The sequence below is a fragment of the Anomaloglossus baeobatrachus genome, chromosome 11, assembly GCF_048569485.1.
Source record: "Anomaloglossus baeobatrachus isolate aAnoBae1 chromosome 11, aAnoBae1.hap1, whole genome shotgun sequence".
In the NCBI taxonomy this organism is placed as follows: Eukaryota; Metazoa; Chordata; class Amphibia; order Anura; family Aromobatidae; genus Anomaloglossus; species Anomaloglossus baeobatrachus.
This window is the reverse complement of record NC_134363.1, coordinates 17,576-40,027: the sequence shown is the minus strand read 5'-3', so window position 1 is coordinate 40,027 and position 22,452 is coordinate 17,576. Positions and strand designations below refer to the sequence as shown.

The 22,452-nt window shown below is 46.8% G+C and overlaps 1 protein-coding gene across 1 annotated transcript in view; it reads right to left on the bottom strand.

The window, feature by feature from the left end:
- Positions 1–22,452, bottom strand: part of NBR1 (NBR1 autophagy cargo receptor) — a gene marked incomplete at its 5' end in the record, with an annotated part of 74,574 nt that overhangs the window by 40,387 nt on the left and 11,735 nt on the right. The window contains 10 exons of the mRNA XM_075328498.1: positions 5,730–5,805; positions 6,009–6,136; positions 6,256–6,547; positions 8,474–8,633; positions 11,476–11,664; positions 11,740–11,889; positions 13,050–13,264; positions 13,456–13,530; positions 16,646–16,714; positions 19,171–19,374. Coding sequence (XP_075184613.1) covers positions 5,730–5,805; positions 6,009–6,136; positions 6,256–6,547; positions 8,474–8,633; positions 11,476–11,664; positions 11,740–11,889; positions 13,050–13,264; positions 13,456–13,530; positions 16,646–16,714; positions 19,171–19,374 — 1,558 coding nt within the window. The remainder of the gene's footprint in view (positions 1–5,729; positions 5,806–6,008; positions 6,137–6,255; positions 6,548–8,473; positions 8,634–11,475; positions 11,665–11,739; positions 11,890–13,049; positions 13,265–13,455; positions 13,531–16,645; positions 16,715–19,170; positions 19,375–22,452) is intronic.

The following is a 22,452-nucleotide window of genomic DNA, read 5'->3' as shown; positions in this document are numbered from 1 at the left end:
GTAGATTCTGAGTGCTCTCACGAGATCCAACAAATGCAAATCCTTTTCATACCTATGAACTGGATGAGGACAAAAGGAAGGCAAGGAGATATCCTGATTGATATGGAAAGAGGATACCACCTTAGGGAGAAACTCCTGAATCGGGCGCAGCACTACCTTGTCCTGGTGAAAAACCAGGAAGGGAGCTTTGGATGACAGCGCTGCCAGCTCGGATACCCTCCGAAGAGACGTGACCGCTACCAGAAAGGCCACTTTCTGTGAGAGCCGGGAAAGTGAAACATCTTTCAGAGGCTCGAAGGGCGGCTTCTGGAGAGTAACTAGTACCCTGTTCAGATCCCATGGATCTAACGGCCGTTTGTACGGAGGGACGATGTGACAAACCCCCTGCAGGAACGTGCGTACCTGAGAAAGTCGTGCTAGGCGCTTTTGAAAAAATACAGAGAGCGCTGAGACTTGCCCTTTAAGGGAGCCGAGCGATAAGCCTTTTTCCAAACCAGATTGCAGGAAGGAAAGAAAAGTAGGCAATGCAAATGGCCAGGGGGACACTCCCTGTGCCGAGCACCAGGATAAGAAAATCTTCCACGTTCTGTGGTAGATCTTAGCAGACGTGGGCTTCCTAGCCTGTCTCATGGTGGCCACGACCTCTTGAGATAATCCTGAAGATGCTAGTATCCAGGACTCAATGGCCACACAGTCAGGTTCAGGGCCGCAGAATTCAGATGGAAAAACGGCCCTTGTGACAGTAAGTCTGGCCGGTCTGGTAGCGCCCACGGTTGGCCGACCGTGAGATGCCACAGATCCGGATACCACGACCTTCTCGGCCAGTCTGGGGCGACGAGCAGAGCGCGGCGGCAATCGGACCTGATCTTGCGTAGCACTCTGGGCAAGAGTGCCAGAGGGGGAAACACATAGGGCAGTTGAAACTGCGACCAATCTTGCACTAAGGCGTCTGCCGCCAGAGCTCTGTGATCGCGAGACCGTGCCATGAAAGTTGGGACCTTGTTGTTGTGCCGGGACGCCATTAGATCGACGTCCGGCCTTCCCCAGCGGCGACAGATTTCCTGAAACACGTCCGGGTGAAGGGACCATTCCCCTGCGTCCATACCCTGGCGACTGAGGAAGTCCGCTTCCCAGTTTTCTACGCCGGGAATGTGAACTGCGGATATGGTGGAGGCCGTGGCTTCCACCCACTTCAGAATCCGCCGGACTTCCTGGAAGGCTTGCCGACTGCGTGTCCCGCCTTGGTGGTTGATGTATGCCACCGCTGTGGAGTTGTCCGACTGAATTCGGATCTGCTTTCCTTCCAGCCACTGCTGAAAGGCTTGTAGGGCAAGATACACTGCCCTGATTTCCAGAACATTGATCTGAAGGGTGGACTCCTGCTGAGTCCACGCACCCTGAGCCCTGTGGTGGAGAAAAACTGCTCCCCACCCTGACAGACTCGCGTCTGTCGTGACCACCGCCCAGGATGGGGGTAGGAAGGACCTTCCCCGTGATAATGAGGTGGGAAGAAGCCACCATTGAAGAGAGTCCTTGGCCGTCTGGGAAAGGGAGACTTTCCTGTCCAAGGACGTCGACTTCCCGTCCCATTGGCGGAGAATGTCCCATTGAAGTGGGCGCAGATGAAACTGGGCAAACGGAACTGCCTCCATTGCTGCCACCATCTTCCCCAGGAAGTGCATGAGGCGTCTTAAGGGATGCGACTGGCCCTGAAGGAGAGAGTGCACCCCTGTCTGTAGTGAACGCTGTTTCTCCAGCGGAAGCTTCACTATCGCTGAGAGAGTATGAAACTCCATGCCAAGATATGTTAGTGATTGGGTCGGTGACAGATTGGACTTGGAAAAATTGATGATCCACCCGAAAGTCTGGAGAGTCTCCAGCGCAACGTTCAGGCTGTGTTGGCATGCCTCTTGAGAGGGTGCCTTGACAAGTAGATCGTCCAAGTAAGGGATCACCGAGTGTCCCTGAGAGTGCAAGACTGCTACCACTGCTGCCATGACCTTGGTGAAAACCCGTGGGGCTGTCGCCAGACCAAATGGCAGGGCTACGAACTGAAGGTGTTCGTCTCCTATAACGAAGCGTAGAAAACGCTGGTGCTCTGGGGCAATCGGCACGTGGAGATAAGCATCTTTGATGTCTATTGATGCTAGGAAATCTCCTTGAGACATCGAGGCAATGACGGAGCGGAGGGATTCCATCCGGAACCGCCTGGTTTTCACGTGCTTGTTGAGCAGTTTTAGGTCCAGAACAGGACGGAAAGAGCCGTCCTTTTTTGGCACCACAAATAGATTGGAGTAAAAACCCTGACCTCTTTCCAGAAGAACAGGGATTACCACTCCCTCTGCCCTTAGAGAGCACACCGCTTGCAGAAGAGCATCGGCTCGGTCGGGATGTGGGGAAGTTCTGAAGAACCGAGGCGGAGGACGAGAACTGAACTCTATCCGGTACCTGTGAGACAAAATGTCTGTTACCCACCGGTCTTTGACCTGTGGCAGCCAAATGCCGCAAAAGCGGGAGAGCCTGCCACCGACCGAGGATGCGGAGAGAGGAGGCCGAAAGTCATGAGGCAGCCGGCTTGGAAGCGGTTCCTCCGGCTGCTTTCTTTGGACGTGAGTGAGTCCGCCAGGAATCTGAGCTCCTCTGCTCCTTCTGAGTCCTTTTGGACGAGGAGAATTGGGTCCTGCCCGAACCTCGAAAGGACCGAAACCTCGACTGTCCCTTCCACTGCTGAGGTTTGTTTGATCTGGGCTGGGGTAAGGAAGAGTCCTTACCCTTGGACTGTTTAATGATTTCCGCCAATTGCTCACCAAACAGCCTGTCTTGAGATAATGGCAAACTGGTTAAGCATTTTTTGGAAGCAGAATCTGCTTTCCATTCTTTTAACCATAAGGCTCTGCGTAAAACCACCGAGTTGGCGGACGCCATTGACGTACGGCTGGTAGAGTCCAAGACCGCATTGATAGCGTAAGTCGCAAACGCAGACATTTGCGAGGTCAAGGACGCCACTTGCGGCACTGATGGACGTATGATCGAGTCCACCTGTGCTAGACCAGCTGAAATAGCTTGGAGTGCCCACACGGCTGCGAATGCTGGAGCAAACGACGCACCGATAGCTTCATAGACAGATTTCAACCAAAGGTCCATCTGTCTGTCATTGGCATCTTTAAGAGAAGCCCCATCTTCCACTGCAACTATGGATCTAGCCGCAAGCCTGGAGATTGGGGGGTCCACCTTTGGACACTGGGTCCAGCGTTTGACCACGTCAGGGGGAAAGGGATAACGGGTATCCTTAAGACGTTTGGAGAAACGCTTATCTGGAGCAGCATGGTGTTTCTGGACTGCTTCTCTGAAGTCCGCGTGGTCCAGAAAAGAGCTCAATTTACGTTTGGGATACCGAAAATGGAATTTCTCCTGCTGTGCTGCTGCCTCCTCCGCTGGAGGAGAAATATCCAGCAGTCTATTGATGGCCGCTATAAGATCATTCACCATGGCGTCACCATCAGGGGTATCCAGGTTGAGAGCAGTCTCAGGATTAGACTCCTGATCACCTAGCTCTGTCTCATCATACAGAGAATCCTCTCGCTGAGACCCTGACCAGCGTGATGACGCCGAGTGTCTCTCCCAGCGAGCTCGCTTAGGCTGCCTGGGACTGTCGTCCGAGTCAGAGCCTTCAGCCTGTGATGCCTGGGACCCCCTGGAGCACGTATTAGTTCCAACTGAGGGGGACCGGGAAACATGGAATCAGCAGTACCCATGGTCTGAGTGACCGGCCTGGACTGCAAGGTTTCTAGAATTTTTGTCATAGTCACAGACATCTTATCAGCAAAAACTGCAAACTCTGTCCCCGTCACCGGGGCAGGGTTCACAGGCGTCTCTGCCTGGGCCACTACTAACACAGACTCCGGCTGACGAAGTGGCACAGGGACCGAACATTGCACACAATGGGGGTCAGTGGAACCTGCCGGTAGATCAGCCCCACACGCGGTACAGGCAGTATATAAAGCCCGTGCCTTGGCACCCTTGCTTTTTGCGGATGACATGCTGTTGTCTCCTCAGAGCAATATAGGGGTATAAGCCAAGAAGCGACCGTACAGTGCAATATATATATATATATATATGTACAAATAAAAGTACACAAAACAACACTGTGGCACTAGTGGGGTCAGCACTTATGTGCTGCTTACCACCCGCTTAATAGCGGTTGTGTGGTCGCCAGAATCCCCTGTCTGGGTCTCCCAGGGCTATGTCCGTTCTCCAGCTCAGACTGCGTGCAGGAATGGCTGCCGGCGTCCTGTGAAGAGGGGCGGGCCGTGGGCGTGCTGCAGACAAAGAGCGGGAACTGGCGTCCCACTGTGCCAAGTGAGAGGGCTGGAGTATGTAAATAAGACTCCAGCCCTCGGCGCTGACTACTGTACAGCGTCTCTCCCCTGCCCTGACTGACAGGGCTGGGGGCGGGAACGAACGTAACTAGGCCGCAGAAGCCGGGGACTAGATTAATCAGCGCTGCCGTCGTAAAAGCACGGTCGGCGCGAAGTCCCCGGCGCACCACAAGTCTCAGCCGCGCCGCTGCCTCCATGGCGGCCGGCGCGGTAGTTCCCCACATAAACTCACTCAGCTAAGCTGCAGTGAGTAAAACCCAGGCGCACAGCGCTACTGTCCCCGGCGCACTAGAACACCCAGCAACGCTGGAGTGTGTCTGTGCCTGCTGCACGGGGACACAGAGTACCTGAATGTTGCAGGGCCTTGTCCCTGATGGTACCCAGCTCCGTATCCAGCAGGATCTCCGGGTCTGTGGATGGAGCCCGGCCTCAGAGTCTGGAGGCCGGTAAGATCCCACTTCACCAGAGCCCCTCAGGGGGATGGAGAAGGAAAACAGCATGTGGGCTCCAGCCTCCGTACCCGCAATGGGTACCTCAACCTTAACAAACACCCGACAAAAGTGGGGTGAGAAGGGAGCATGCTGGGGGCCCTTTAGTATGGGCCCTCTTTTCTTCCATCCGAAAAAGTCAGCAGCTACTGCTGACTAAACAGTGGAGCTATGCGTGGATGTCTGACCTCCTTCGCACAAAGCTTGAAAACTGAGCAGCCGTGATCCCACGGGGGGTGTATAGCCAGAAGGGGAGGGGCCTTACACTTTTTAGTGTAATGCTTTGTGTGGCCTCCGGAGGCAGTAGCTATACACCCAATCGTCTGGGTCTCCCAATGGAGCGCCGAAGAAATGATAATTTGATATCCGCAATCTGATAGCTTATTCTAAAGAAATCCATGTTTTACTTATATGTAAATGAGCTGTTTCAAGGTATGGGCTGTTCCAGAGCTCATTTTTAATAAGAAGGGGGCATTACCAGTGTGAGACATAGCACAGTACAACTGAACTTTGTCTTCTTACAGACACATTTGCTGCATGTCTCACAGCTCTGCTTTATTGCAACAATATTGCCCCTCTAACTGACCCGACCCACATATTCCCTTCCTGTTGCACCTGTGAATAAAATAGCAGTGCATTGCTGGAACTTTAAATTGCACATATTTTTTTGAAATAAAACATCCAATCTTGGAACAAAAGGTATGGTTACATTCAGCATCCTAGCGCCAGTATAGCACTGACTTTATTTTATATATGAAAAACCTGCTGGTTGGTTCCCTTTAAAACATTTGTTATACCACATTTAACAGCAATATAAGCATCTTGATATCTCCTATGTTACAATATCAGTGGAGAAACTCACCAACGGGTGTAGTGTGAGGAACACGTTCCAGCTCCTGCACGATGTTTATATCCAACAGCTCAAATGACAGCAGGTCCTAAATACAAAAGAAGAGTACAAATGATCTAAGAGGTAATATACAGCAATGTGAAATCTGCAAACAGAAGACCCTGCTCTGCTTCAAAGCTCCCATAGAGTGCAGTGAAAGACACCGAATTGTTAGCAGCAATACCCGAAAATGAGACTGTAAGGCAGTAACAGACATGATCTGCAGTAGGTCCATAGCAGTGATATGCTTACTTGGGCAGTGAGGAGGTTTACAGATGGGATATACACTTCCCCGTCACTGTGTGCACTCCCCAGGTGACTGGACAACATCACTTTATCTGTGCCTCCTCGAACCTGCTGTGTAACATGAACACTGCAGCCTTCCTGCATGTTACAAAGAATACATAGGGTTAAAGCAGTAGAGTAAAAAAAAAACAAACTAAAGCAGTGATCAGGTGTAATAAAGCCCTCTACATGCTTGTGGACTACTGCCTGACACTTGCCTCCTCCTTGTCCATGTGGCTGCTTAGCTTAATGGAAGACATCTCTTTTTCCAGATCTTCAAGGTTCTCAGCACAGGGGAGGGAATCCACAATGATACTGCACCAAATCCGCGGTCCAAACTGCTCCCCTTTATGTGCCAGGCGCCAGTGAGACGTGTACGTTCCCTCCAGTGCTGGAGCCACAAATTCCACAGACAAGACGCCCATTTGACCAGGAAGCAAAGAAGGAACTGGAGCCTCTTTTCGGGATGAGGATGATAACGTCAAGTTTCCCCACATGAATTTTAGCTGTTAAAACATATGAAATCATCAGTATGTTAGATTTACCTTACTAAAATAGTATACTGAGGTGTAATATATAATATGTCTAGAATGGTGAACCCCTTCTATGAGAACATTTAAAAAGAAAGTCACATTTTGAGAATCTATCCACCTATAAACATTAACTAGAAACCTAAGGGGATGAAAAACTAGAGGCTGTCTGCACATCTGCTGCGGATTATGACAATGGAAAATAGTATAGCAAGCGGCCACATACCGTGTTTTTCCAAAAATAAGCCCTCCCCCAAAAATAAGCCCTAGTGCTTTTTGGGGGACAAAAAAAAAAAAAAAAAAAAAAAAAAAAAAAAGTATAAGAGTGTCTTATTTTTGGAAAAACACAGTATTTTGTTAAAAAGTCCCGACTGTAGTCAATGCGGCTAATCAGACGCATTTTGTGTCCATCATATGAAAACTTTGTCCCAGTTCACCGCTTGTGACGCTACATTGAATAGTATGTTAGCACACCCACAGGGATGTACTAACATACTATTCCATGCAGCATCACGAGCGGTGTCGCGCGTACCTGTGTTCGCTGTGACCACGCTCTTAAATGTATTCAGGGAGTTAGGCAGGGATGAACAATATGCACGCAGAACTGTTCATGGTTCTGAGTGCATATTGCACCTGACAGGTTCATATAAAAGGAGTATTGTAACAACGTTACCGGCTTCCCCCCCCGACGGCGGCGCAGGCACAGTTATTCTGCCAGACACCTAGTTGTGGCTTCAGGGACCCTGCCTATGCCACGCAGGTCTTCTGGGAGTGACCTTAGGGAACGCGTGCACCTATTCTTAAAAGGGCCAGCATAGCCTAACCTGGAAGTGTCTCTCAGCCTATGGCATTTAAGGCATCCTTCCCCTTAAGGAGGTGCCTGGACAATGGTCTATCCTTAGAGACGCGTTGCTTGTTGTTCAGGTCCTATTGCAGTGTTCTGTACCTTTAGCTGTGGTTGCTAATATGCATCTGTGTCCTAGGACCTGCGGTACCCATCTGTACCAGCCGTGCCCGCTGTACCTGCTATATCCACTGTACCATCTGTGCCTGCTGCACTAGCCAAACCTGCTGCACCCATCAGTACCTGCCGTCCCATCTGTACCAGTTACAACTGCAGTATCCTACATCCCTGCCAGTCCCAGCTGTCCAGTCTGCATCAGTTGTCTCGGCTGCACCTATCGGCACCAGAGAATATACCTATAACTGTATTCCCTACCCCTGGGGTCAGCTATCGCAGTACCGTGGCACCTGGTGGATACTTTAAAGCACGAGGCTACCCTCACCATCAAAGCTCAAGTGAAGACAGGGTAGTCACTTAGTCATGCCCCTCAGGTGAGCTGATGCTGCGGCCCAGTGGGTCCACTATAGCTTACACAAGCAACCATTACAGGTATTCCCATCTCCAAGATATTAGGATAGTATGTGGTAATAATAAAATAAATACTAATAATATTAGCAAATACCTCCAATTAGAAATGTAGTATAGTTCTCCTGATATAGCCATGTCTCCTACCTCATGTACAGGGCTTGCAGCTTAGGCATCCATTGTTATGGCCACTCATATAGTGACAGTTGGTTGATTGTGGTCATAACCATGGATATCAACCTACTGCAATGCACTGTACATGAGGTAAATGATACAGCTAATCAGGAGAACTACACTATATTTCTAATTGGAGGTTTTTGCTAATATTATTACACCTACTACATATTGGGATAGGATCTTTGAGATGGTCATACCCCTTTAATTCCCAATGCAGGTGTGATCAACAAGTACACACCGCTGTGTTCATCTAGGTGCCATAATTTTCCTGTTACCCTTCCAAAAATTATTTGCAAAGATGTTCAGAAGTTCTACCATGAGGTTGAGTTTTGGCGATGAGGTTTTGTACGTCTTACCTTAGTGTCCAAGTTCCACTTCACGTTCCCAGTGTTCTTCATCCTCCAGTGTTTGATGAACCTGGTCCCGGGCTGCAGGTGTGTGCCATCAGGGAGGTTCTCATCCACAAACACGGCACTGAACGTGGGGATGAACTGGGAGCATGGCTCCATAGGAATTCTACACAGTTGGAGAGAATTAAACATCTTCATATCAAGGGAGTGTCATAAAATGTGATGTCTCAGTGAGTAAAAGGCAGCTTTCTGTCCTGACAGTTCTAGTCTGTCTGTGCATTACACTGACGTGTGCAAAAGTGCATACCACCTAGAGCAGCTCTCTGATCTGACCGATAGGACCTCATCCTTGGGATTTTGAGCACCCTGGGCCCTGAGCTACCTTGATGGCCATACAAAACATTGCCTTTAATAGTTTGATGTGAATATTATAAGAGGAGGCACATGTTGTGCTGCAAGTTACATGAAAGAAAAAGGTACATGCATTATTCATAGATCACACATTCTTCATACATGGCCTAATAAGAGAATAGTTTGGAAATCAGCCTCGAGCATTAAAGGGAACGTGTCATCAAAATTAGTAAACTTGCATTTTTCACACTGGAACCGGGGCTTTTTCATACTCCTGTCTTAACCCTTTACTGGTACATTATATGCCGACTCCCTTATGGGGGCTTTACAAGGTACGATCTATTGTGCGATTTCACGATCGATCGTACCCACCCCCGTCGTTTGTGCGTCACAGGCAAATCGCTGCCCGTGTCGCACAAAGTCGTTTAAGCGCCGTCACATGCACTTACCTGCTGAGCGACGTCGCTGTGAGCGGCGAACATCCACTTCCTGAAGGGGAGGGACGTTCGGTGTCACAGCGACATCACACAGCCGCCGGCAAATAGAAGCGGAGGGGTGGAGATGAGCGGGACGTAACCTCCCGCCCAACTCCTTCCTTCCGCATAGCCAGCGGGTGCTGCGGGACGCAGGTAAGCTGCTGTTCATCGTTTCCGTGGTCACACACGGAGCGGTGTGCGCTGCCACGGGAACGATGAACAACCGGCGCCATGTTTCATAAAAAAAATTTATGAAACCTAGCGACGAGTACACGACTCACGATTTGTGAGCGATACTGCGTCGCTAGGATGTGTCACACAGCCCGACGTCGCAAGCGATGCCGGATGTGCGTCACAAAAACCGTGACCCCGACGATCTATCGCACGATAGTCTCGTGTGAAGCCCGCATTAGTGTCTGAGCATGCATTTTTGCGAGCAGATGAATGCTGAGTTATTTAGTGAATAGTCCTCGTTATATTCTCACGCTTCATCTGTGGCTAGTGTTCATAAGAGCAATACTGTGGTATTGATGTAGATAAACACTGGAGACAAGACAAAAGGGGACTAATAACTACAAGTTAAAAAAAAAAAATTTAAAAAATGAAAATATATTTTTTTAAATCACCTCCCTTTCCTCATTTAAAAAAAAAAAAAAAAAAAAAAAAAAGTGATTTTTCAAACTATAAAATCAATTCACCTGATCAGTAAATGGTGTAACAGAAAAAAAAAAGCTACAAAACCGTGCCTTTTCAACCGTCAAACCAAAAAAAGCAGCAGATCAAAACATAAATCAATAAAATCGTTGGCTTACGGCACAAGTAACAAACCCTAAAGGTGGCTTTACACGCTACGACATCGCTTTAAGCGATGTCATGGGGTCTCGGCATTTGTGACGCACATCCGGCCGCTTTAGCAATGTCGTTGCATGTGACACCTATGAGCGATTTTGAATCGTCGCAAAAACGGTCAAAATCGCTCATCGGTGACATGCCCCCCCTCTTCCCAATTATCGTTGCTGATGCTTGGACGATGTAGTTCGTCGTTCCTGAGGCAGCACACATCGCTATGTGTGACACCGCAGGAACGAGGAAACTCACCTTACCTGCGGCCGCGAGCAATGCGGAAGGAAGGTGGGCGGGATGTTACGTCCCGCTCATCTCCGCCCCTCTGCTTCTATTGGGCGGTCGCTTAGTGACGCCACTGTGACGCCGAAAGAACCGCCCCCTTAGAAGGGAGGCGGTTCGCTGGTCACAGCGACGTCGCTAGGCAGGTAAGTAGTGTGACGGGTCAGCGCGATTTTGTGCGCCACGGGCAGCGATTTGCCTGTGTCGCACAAACAATGGGGGCGGGTACGCACGCTAGAGATATCGGTACCGATACTGCAGCGTGTAAAGCGGCCTTAAAGCCACATTCACACATTGAGTATTTTATGTTTTTTTACGTCAGTGTTTGTAAGAAAAGAAAAGAAAAAACAAAAAGCAAAAAACAAACAGTATTGGGACAATCAGAGGAAAAAGTATAATAGAAACACGTCACCACTTCTGTATTTATTACCCACTCCTGGTTTTGGCTACAAATACTGAGGTAAAAAACTCAAATACTGAATGTGTGCTTGTGGCCTAACAACTATATCGATAGAAAGATGAAAAAGTTCTTGCATAAAAAAAAAATACTTGAGTTTCCCCATAGACTTCCATTATACTCGGTACTTGAGCCCGTCCAAGCATCTGACCTGCTCGAGTACCGAGCACCAGAGCATGGTAGTATGTGCCCATCCCTAGACAACATAAAAAATGTGGTGATTAATTACGGACTGATATGGGGGGGGGGGGGAATTACCCAAAATAACATTAAGTCAGTTTTGATGACATATTCACTTTAACTTGGGTGTGGTGTGGGTATATAGAAACTTTCATAGCACTCATTTCTCACTGAGTTTTATGAGGGGCGTCCCGGCTGCCACTGTAAATGCTTTTATTACAACTGTCCCAATAGGTTAGAGGTGAACCACTGAACTGACAGGTCATAGTAATCATGTTAGAAACTGTCCTCAGTAGGAGCACTGTGCAGAGTGACAACCCTGCAACGTTGTTATAGGAGAGGTACAGACAGGACATAGCTTTGTGTTGCAGACTAATACAGTACGGTATTATGGAAATGATGCTGAGTGCAGCTCTTACACAAGGGCGCTGCTCTGAGGGCTGTCAGGTGGTGGCTGCGGAGAGTCCAGGGACGGCCAGCAATGGACTCTACGGTGCAGCTTCAGTTGTTTCTCCAGTTCTTTCACCTCGGCTTTGCGCTGTCGCTTCTCCGCTCGCAGACGTTGTTTCTCAGCCTTATGGAATGTTTTGTGCATGTGCTTCTGAAACCTGCAGAGAAAAAAAAAAAAATTCTTAGGGTGATGCAGACCTAAAATGTCAGAGATGGGAAGTGAAGGTCCTTACCGGACTTGATCCATAGAGAAAGGAGGTGGTGGATGTTGCTCTTCTGCACAGGGCTCAACTGGCCTTCTCATTTTAAGAAACACGTGATTGGTGTCATGGTCACAGCCCTGGGCCTCACACTTTTCACAGATACTAAATGAAGGGCATGTGCTGTAAAGAAAAAAGCAGAAAGGAAGGAAACATTTCCAGTCAAGAGTAAAATGGATTTTCTCATGCACTGAATATTAATACTTGCAAAAAAAAAAAAAAAATAAAGAGGACAGGGTCTCTGCTGCCACCTAGTGGAGGTTACAATTCTAGCAGTCTCTCTTGATCCTTTAAAAGAAGTTATCCACTACTTGAAGAACCCTTTCTCCATCACTATGTTTTTCCCCTTATAAAATATTAGCACATACTCACCTCCAGTGCAGGGACCATTCCAATGGTTCGGCATGGCCTCTCCCAGGGCTCGCATGATATTTGTCAAGCAATCCCTGGGGCCAATCAGCGGCCGCCTCCTTCTGCCCACCTTTGGACGTATCACATAGATCTGGATGAAGTGAGAAAGCAGCAGCTGTCACTTCCTTTAGATGTATGTGATTTGTTCGCAGCAGGGGAGAGTGAAGCCAGCGCTTATTGGCTGCAGGGATTGCTTGACATATCATGTCACCTGAGCCCCAGGAGAGGCAGTGCTGAACCACTAGAACAGCACTGGAGGGGAGTATGGGTGTTATTTTATAAGGGTGGAACCTATTGATGGAGATAGGCTTGTCACAGTAGGGAGCACACTTTTTGTGCTGGATCGGTCAGTCACGAGAATATTTGCCGTTGTAAGTTTTGAAACATTGTAACCCATGGACTTAAAATTCTGTGACAATCCTGCACTGTTGGACCGACAGGATAAGGTTAGGGATAGACACCTGCAGAGGATGGCGGTATAAATGTGGGTCCCATCAGCAGGACCTGCAGCCATCCTAAGAAAGAGGTCCCTGTCATGTGTTGTCTGACATGGTGCAATAGTTGTGCGATTTTCTTCACCAATTACTGTAACTTCCAAACAAAATCAATGGTGATGGCCATACATTCACAGCCAACTCTTCACTGACAGTGACGTGAAACAATGCCACGCTTATACTGAGTTTTCTGAGCCAGGCGTACATTTAAAAAGGGACAGTATTTGACTGAATCCCAACAGTGAGTAATATACACGCACTTAGGATTCTGCGCTGTTTGACAGTTTGAGCAGTAATCTCATATGCAATTTACATACTTATGGTCACAAGCTAATTAGCTTCACTTCTGGCTTCTCTCGAGGGTGAACATGAACTTACCTGCACTGATACCGTATGCCCAAGATCCTTTTCTTGCAGTTACTACAAGCTAAGAGCCAATCATACAAGGAGCCTATAGATGGTTCTCGTTCTGGTTCTGGAATAGGAGCGGAGAGGGAACTGCTGTCTGACATCCAATCCTGGCTCTGGGACAGCCGATCCCTCATCATCTGGGTCACCTTCTCTACCGTTTCATGAACAATTTGCTCCTTGAACTAAAGAAAGAAGAAAACTAGCTTACATTTTTTACATTTGCTTTATTAACGACCATATCGACCAACATATAACTATTCTTTAAACGTTATCACATGACAATGAAATTTGTAAGGTATAGGTGTAAACATTTTTTTTTTTTTTTTTTTTTTAACAATCTTACATAAAACGAGGCTATGAAACAAACACTCACCCTGTCCATGTAGTTGGTAAACCAGTCTGGGGGATCCTGAGGACACGCAATATCTGTGGTTGGGTTATGTTGCTGCTGTAATAGAGGAGATTGATCAGAATAATACACCAACAGGTCGTAAGGCCAAGACCTGGACGCAATTATTTTAAAGGTGTTTTTTTTTTTACCATATTTCACAAATAATACTAGTAATGTATTTTACTTTCACAAATCACAAAAAGAGGGTTTTTTGTTACAGCAGCCTGTGGTTTTGTACGGCAGAGATATATTCTATAACATCATCTGAACATCTGGTAAAACAACAAAAATTAAACACTATTCCATTATTTTCTCCCCCAGATGTGATCCTGGTCTTTATTTACAAGGGGATGGCACATGATCCAAGCAGCCACATAATGCACTAGTGGCATCTTGGCTGCCATTGCTGAACAGGGATGCCAGCACTGCAGCATGTTCACATGCCATCTACATGGAAATGAAGCCGGAAGCCATACTAGAAGAGAAAATAAGCCAGGCGTGTTGCTTTTGGTTTATTTAACACATTACTGGCCATTTTAAAATCTAGATAACCCATTTGGGCAACAAAATAAGGGCTCTGGCTGATCTGACGTATACATGTGCAATGGTTCCTAAAGGATCCTGTGAGATTATAGAAACACAATACTCAACTTAATAGTAGGAACATAAAAATGAAAATCATGACAGCAAGAGATCAGATCAGTCACATGGCGCACAATTGTGGCACCTGATGGACCCCATTGACTCATAACGGGGTCTGTCATCATAGAGGTTCTAATTTCAGAAGTGAATGTCAGTAGTGGGCCATATGACTATTGTGATGGTCAAATGATTAAAGGGATTGTCAGCACAGAATGACTGTTAAAGCGAAGTACATGTATTTACGTGCACCCCCACACCTGCTTGTATCCCATCTATATTTGCTCCCCCTCCAGTTTGATAGAGCTGATGTTTTTTGAGTCAGGGCAGAGATAGAGGAAAAACAAGTAGGTGGGAAGGTGCACTAAAGGGAACCTGTCACTAGGATTTGTCCCCTATAAGCTGCAACATTCACCAGTAAGTCCTCAGCCGAGCAGATCAAATTGTGCATGCGCAGGAGCACAATGGAGGCCTCTGTGTGGATGACGTAGCACGCGCCATCGACATCGGGATGGGAAGGAGATGGCGACTGCACAGGATAGAGGAGGCACTGGACCCAAGACGCCCATCAGACCCGACCGCCCCGCAGGTGAGTATAATAAAAAGGTCTTTTTTACGTTATACAAGGGGCTGTTGATTTGGCTTTGTGATCTTTTTTGTTTCTATGATAAATGTTTCATCACATGAAAGCCTTATATCTAATATAGGTTTTCAAACTTGTGTGTTTGTTGCTTATGGCTACAGTGTTATACGCACACATGAAAACAAAACGGTGGAGTCTAATGCGATATTCACAGGAATTGAGAGCAGAGAAGTGATAAAATTCTTGTTTCTGCAAAGAAAAAGTACGCGAAGGACATTCATGGTAATATGTCGCAGACATTGGGGTATCAATGCCGTTCATATTCCACAATTAAGATCTGGGTTCCCAAATTTAAAATGAGCCACTTCAGCACCAATGATGAGGAACGTCCTGGATGACCGAGAGTGGTTGTTGTTCCGGAGATAGTCGATGCTGTGCACAACCTCATACTGGAGAATCGACGAATTTCAGCTAAAGCAATAGCAGACATTATGGGGATTTCCCGTGAACGTGTTTGTGTCATTATCCATGAACATTTGGAAAAAAGGAAGCCATCTGCAAAGAGAGTCCCCAAATCTTTGACAACAGATCAGAGAAGCATGCAAGTGAAAACTTCCCGCACCATTTATCAGCGTTTATGGACTGATAAGAACTTCCTGGATCAACTGGTCATGATGGATGAGAACTGGATTTATTTGTAGGACCTTGAAAACAAGGAGCAGTCAAAAGAGTGGGGGCACAGTGGTTCTCCCCGTCCAAAGAAGTTCAGGGTGCAAAAATCAGCCACTAAGGTGATGGCATCTGTGTTCTGGGATAAGGAAGGCGTGCTGCTAGAGGACTACCTTCAAAAGGGTTCCACCATCAATGCAAGGTATTACATTGAATCTTTAGATTAATTGAAGGCAGGTCTGAAGGCCAATAGGCGTGGCAAGCTGTCCAAAGGAATCTTGTTCCTGCAAGACAACACCTCTGCTCACACTGCACAAGCGACCACTGCAAAACTGGCAGAGTTGGGCTTCCAGCTGGTTGACCAGCCACCTTATTCACCAGCTTAAGCTCTCTCCGACTATCATCTGTTTCCAAACCTGAAGAAACACCTCAAGAGTACCAAATTTCACATCATTTGTAGAATTGTGTTGACATCAATGGAGAATATGTGGAATAAACGTAAATCCTATCTCGTTTCTTTCTGGGTAAAGCCAAAGACTTAGCAGCCCCTCGTACAGAGTGGCCTGGGCTCTTACACACAGCATTCTGGAATGCTGTATATAAGGGCTCATTGGCGCTGGCCGCAGGTTATAAGGGACAATTCCTGGTGACACGTTCCCTTTAAACGTGTGGCCATACCAAGGGTGCACTGAGCGCCTATGCTTAGTTTCAACAAATCATTATGTGCTGTCATATTCCCTTTAACACTGGAAGTGACACGCAAGGGTCAGAATTTGACCACCGGAGGAAACGAAAGAAGTGAATATTGTCCATTTTGTTATCCTACACCATATTTAGCAGTTTTAGTTAGTTTTTTTCCAATTCAAATTGAAGGATTACTAAATAGAATCTGCTGGTATAGATAGATACATTAACATGAGAGACTACAAAAATATGGAGGCAAAATTCAGCATCATGATACAAGCTATGGTCAGTGCTGTGAAAAGAGAACCTGTTCCTCGATTCATCTGCCCAAACCCCGAGCAGCATGATTGCAGCCAGGTATGTTTTCCGCAGACTTGTTTCAGAGAAAACATATTGAGGAGTCGGCAGGAGACGATAGGAATAGCCCTGCCCTCTCTGCTTGGACCATTGGCCCGCTCCAGCGGAGTGGCAGGTCTCGCCCAATCCACACAGAGGGCGGTTTATAAATCAAGGGGCAGGATTCCCTTAATAGATCTATATATGACATGTTATAAAATAAGACTAAATTAACAATCAGAAAAGTAATAAGATACACACTGTCTGGATGTAATTGATGAACCAGGCAGCTTGGATACTCCCCCCTCCATCATTTTGGCAAAGTTCTTCCTACCAACAGTAAAAGAAAGGAAACATCAAGAAAAATAGTGGTAGGTAGAAAAAGGAGAATGCAGTAACACAAGAAAAGTGTGATCATTTAAGTTCCTGTAAAGTGAAGGAGGGGGATTGGTTTTGGATGCAAGCTTTGGTTATTTTAGTGTATCCACCAGTTTAGGAATCTACTATTTCTCAGGGTTGCATCTTTATTTCCAGTCCACTGGAGAGGTTTCGGCGTATCAGTTTTAGATACACAAAGGCACGCTTTAGGTTACTCGCTATTGGCTGAATATATCTACACGGTGTATTACGGTAGATCCAGGTAATGCATGTAAAGGAGGTCTAGTGATAGCGCCGGTCCCAGAAGACATCAATCATGCAGGAAATGAAGCAAAGGTCCCAGTACTCTACAGACACCTGATAGTCTGCATTGCTGACTTGGTAGATTTCTAGTGCATACATGTTTCCATGGCATGTACATGCACGTAATGAAATCTTTCTTTTCTTACACCTATCACATCCAGGCCTGCTTTACAATGTATTCTCTATTGCTTCAGTCAGTTTAGACCCTGAAGTCATAAAAATATTGTGCACTACTTTATTTTCTGAAAAAAAACAGCATGACCTAACTAGATATGCATACTCCTGAGCAGATCCCCTATATGCTGATGCTGGGTCCCCCACCAGTCTCCGCTTTCTCTACTAGCAAATCACCACTGCTACCAGTGACTGGCAGAAGCGGTCACATGCTTCTTTGAACTGAAACATATGACTGGCTGTGGTAAACAAATTTCCAATTACTTGTGCTAATCATGGGTGTACAGGTCAGATCTGATCAAATACGCATACTGAAGCGTAAAACTAATAAAGCGTCTTAAAAGTTACAAGGGATTGATAGTTGGCGCTCAGTTATGTGCATGTCATTGTGTCATTGGTGAGTGGGTTGAATACGTCCGCTGTATTTCTTTTATGATCTATTAGCCGAATGGCACAACAGCTCTACACAGCCTCTTATTAATGGGCCCAGGAAGCTGTGGAACAAAATGTTATTATTCACCTCTCGGACGTGCGTCTCTCTTCTGTGCTAAATAAATCCTGAAATGTAATATTGCTGCGATAGAAGAAAACCAAGTATCTAAATGTTTTATGCTGGGGAGTATAAAGAATATTTTGGATATTTTCTACAGTTACAGTCTAACCATGTGACCTATGACCAAAGATCATATTTATCCAGAAGAGGACAAGTTCAGTAGAGGGCACCCATCAATGATTCTCTGTGGACACATTGTAATGTTTTGTTTTTTACGGATTGCAAAATATGACAACACACAAACATCTATAGTACAAGGCGTACTTCCCAACAATAACATCCTCCGTGATAACAGCAACAGATATGTACAAAGCCATTCTTCTGATAAAAGAACAGATAATGGTTAGTCTGTATGTAAGAGACCCAGACTCTGACCCTAAGGGTAAAGGGCTTCTGTGCCATATAAATCCCATCTGTCGTATGTTCAGCCGGCCTACACTAAAGCCACTGGAAATACAATAATTAACTGGAATACATGGCTTTATTGGAATTGTAGACCCCAGAAGCCATATAAACAAATTAACTGCGAGAAGGATTACGGAATGAGAAAAAAAAAAAAAAAAAATTGACGGGACTTGAGGGGGTGACAACAGCACTATTTATACTTCTCATGCTTTTTGGAAATAGTACTTTGGGTATTGGAAAATCCCTTTAAAAAGGAGTAACATGACTTGTCTTACGAATATAGTTGTCTTAAACCAGGTGCCCCCGATCATCTGACCATACCGCAAGCTTCATTTCCAGTGCCCAACCAAGGACATTATTTCCGGTATCGGCAGGTGATCAGTGCTGTGCGTGAAAGGGGCTGGCTGTCTGCTCATTGCAACAGTTAAGTTAGCCTACGACGACATCAGCCACAACTGAGAAGGGGGCTGGCCAGACTACTAGAATGAGCAGTCAACGCCTGGCCACTGAGCCTCAAAAAATACTAAGAATCCTGTTCTTTATGGATCACTTTCTCTAGACCTTTCATCATCTCGTGTAAGATTACAATGATTAGTAATACTTTTATATAGATAACACAGGATCCACTAAACCACAATGGGTGATGTAACAGCTCACCTTTTCCTCCTTCCTGCACATTGACCTCTGCACAGGTCACAGAGCACGCTTAGAAAACTCTCCCATAAGAACTATCCCCAAATTATTGTTTTCTACAGTGTGGTTGCTGTATAGATCACTCAATGAAGATCACATCAGCACAAGCAAAATGGTTCTACCGTAATTATGTACAGAAAATAGCGAGACAACAAAAAGAAAAAAAAATTCAAAATCTTAAATAAAAAGGATCAGCTTATTTTAAATTATTTTTTTTCCACTGGGGATTTTTTCAGCAACAAATAAATACTTGATAGGTATGCATATTTAGGGAACGTACCGTCATCTCTGTGGAGATCTCTTCTGTTTGTCTTTCTGGCGCTGCTGATCTTGCAACCAAGGATTTATTCAACACATCACTTTTGTCTTCTCTTATGGTGCCACACGCTGAGGTTTCGAGAAGCTGCTGGCTTCTGACCGTCTGGCCGGGCTGCTGTTCTTCATACACATTGATACGCAAGATTCCTCCCTGGTTCACTGCAATCTAGTAAAAAAATTGGATATGTACAGATGGATATTTGACGGTTCACTGCCATTTATTAAAGGAAAACCACCAGAATATAGGAAAGGTCATCTCATGTACATCCCATACATGCAGACAGTTTTTGTGACAGTAATATCCTGTGTCGTCACCAATGCTACAAGTCAAAAGACTGAAACCTCCAACTGCATCACATCCAGATCCGCTCGGTGCCTCTGCCTTAGCGCTGCCATTAGGACACCGGATTTAGATCACCATCCACATCAATAGTCACATCTTTACCGGTTTGAATATGCCAGTCATACAAGTACATAATGATGTGAAAGGTGACGATCTACAAATTGAGGATTTACAAAGCTAAACTAAAAACGGAATTCTGAGAAATTTGTGCCCCTCCAAAAAAAACCTCTTACATGTCTTGAATACCATGTAATTCGTGTCTTGCTCAACATGAGGGCTTGGCTTTGTAGTAAAAAGGTGGAGTTTTGAGCATGAGAAGTAGATTAAGATGTGGCATTGTGCGCCAATATTTTGGCTCAAACTATGCAGATTAAGAGGTTTTAGGTTTGATGAAATGTACAAGATGCGCTGAATTTACAAAACAGTCTTAACATCTTAGCAACTGCCGATAACTATAAAAATGGCGCTTAAGGGGCCTTATTCCTTCATAACAGCTGACACGTCCCCGTCCGGTTTTGGAATCAATCTCGGCCGATGAACCCTTTAAATACCACTGTTGCAATAGCAGTGGGTTTAAAAGACCCTATTCGACAAGATTGGCCCCCCACTATTACGATCATTACCATGGTACCCCAAGGTCATGGGATGACCCCAGGGTACAGCAGCCGGTTAGAGCCTGCTATAATCCTGCTGAAAAATCTGAATAAAAAGCAATTAATGGTTGTAAATTCCTTTTCTTCTAGCTCTAATTGGGAGACCCAGACAATTGGGTGTATAGGCTATGCCTCCGGAGGCCGCACAAAGTACTACACTCAAAAGTGTTAGGCCCCTCCCCTTCTGCCTATACACCCCCCGTGCTCCCACGGGCTCCTCAGTTTTGGTGCAAAAGCAAGAAGGAGGAAAAAATAATTATAAACTGGTTTAAAGTAACTTCAATCCGAAGGAAAATCGGAGAACTGAAACCATTCAACATGAACAACATGTGTACACAAAAAAACAGGGGCGGGTGCTGGGTCTCCCAATTAGAGCTAGAAGAAAAGGAATTTACGGTAAGTAAACAAAATTCCCTTCTTTTTCGCTCTATTGGGAGACCCAGACAATTGGGACGTCCAAAAGCAGTCCCTGGGTGGGTAAAATAATACCTCGTAAGAGAGCCGTAAAACGGCCCTTTCCTACAGGTGGGCAACCGCCGCCTGAAGGACTCGTCTACCTAGGCTGGCATCCGCCGCAGCATAGGTATGCACCTGATAGTGCTTCGTGAAAGTGTGCAGGCTCGACCAGGTAGCCGCCTGACACACCTGTTGAGCCGTAGCCTGGTGCCTCAAAGCCCAGGACGCTCCCACGGCTCTGGTAGAATGGGCCTTCAGCCCTGAGGGAACCGGAAGCCCAGCCGAACGGTAAGCTTCGATAATTGGCTCCTTGATCCACCGAGCCAGGGTTGATTTGGAAGCCTGTGACCCTTTACGCTGGCCAGCGACAAGGACAAAGAGTGCATCCGAGCGGCGCAGGGGCGCCGTACGAGAAATGTAGAGTCTGAGTGCTCTCACCAGATCTAACAAGTGCAAATCCTTTTCACATTGGTGAACTGGATGAGGATAAAAAGAGGGTAAGGAAATATCCTGATTGAGATGAAAGGGGGATACCACCTTAGGGAGAAACTCCGGAACCGGACGTAGAACCACCTTGTCCTGGTGAAAAACCAGAAAAGGGGCTTTGCACGACAACGCTGCTAGCTCAGACACTCTCCGAAGAGAAGTGACTGCTACTAGAAAAACCACTTTCTGCGAAAGTCGTGAGAGGGAGATATCTCTCATTGGCTCGAATGGTGCTTTCTGAAGAACCATCAGCACCCTGTTTAGATCCCAGGGTTCTAACGGCCGCTTGTAAGGTGGAACGATGTGACAAACTCCCTGCAGGAACGTGCGTACCTGTGGAAGTCTAGCTAGGCGCTTCTGGAAAAACACAGAGCGCTGAAACTTGTCCCTTAAGGGAACCGAGCGACAAACCCTTTTCCAGTCCAGATTGAAGGAAGGACAGAAAAGTAGGTAATGCAAATGGCCAGGGAGAAAAACCCTGAGCAGAGCACCACGACAGGAAAATTTTCCACGTCCTGTGATAAATCTTGGCGGACGTTGGTTTCCTAGCCTGTCTCATAGTGGCAATGACTTCTTGAGATAACCCTGAAGACGCTAGGATACAGGACTCAATGGCCACACAGTCAGGTTGAGGGCCGCAGAATTCAGATGGAAAAACGGCCCTTGAGACAGCAAGTCTGGTCGGTCTGGTAGTGCCCACGGTTGGCCGACCGTGAGATGCCACAGATCCGGGTACCACGACCTCCTCGGCCAGTCTGGAGCGACGAGGATGGCGCGGCGGCAGTCGGCCCTGATCTTGCGTAACACTCTGGGCAACAGTGCCAGCGGAGGAAACACATAAGGGAGCTGAAACTGCGACCAATCCTGAACTAAGGCGTCTGCCGCCAGAGCTCTGGGATCTTGAGACCGTGCCATGAACGTTGGTACCTTGTTGTTGTGCCGGGACGCCATGAGGTCGACGTCCGGCACCCCCCAGCGGCAACAGATCTCCTGAAACACGTCCGGGTGAAGGGACCATTCCCCTGCGTCCATGCCCTGGCGACTGAGATAATCTGCTTCCCAGTTTTCCACGCCTGGGATGTGAACTGCGGATATGGTGGAGGCCGTGGCTTCCACCCACATCAAAATCCGCCGGACTTCCTGGAAGGCTTGTCGACTGCGTGTGCCGCCTTGGTGGTTGATGTATGCCACCGCTGTAGAATTGTCCGACTGAATTCGGATCTGCTTGCCTTCCAGCCACTGCTGGAACGCTTTCAGGGCAAGATACACTGCCCGAATTTCCAGAACATTGATCTGAAGCGAGGAC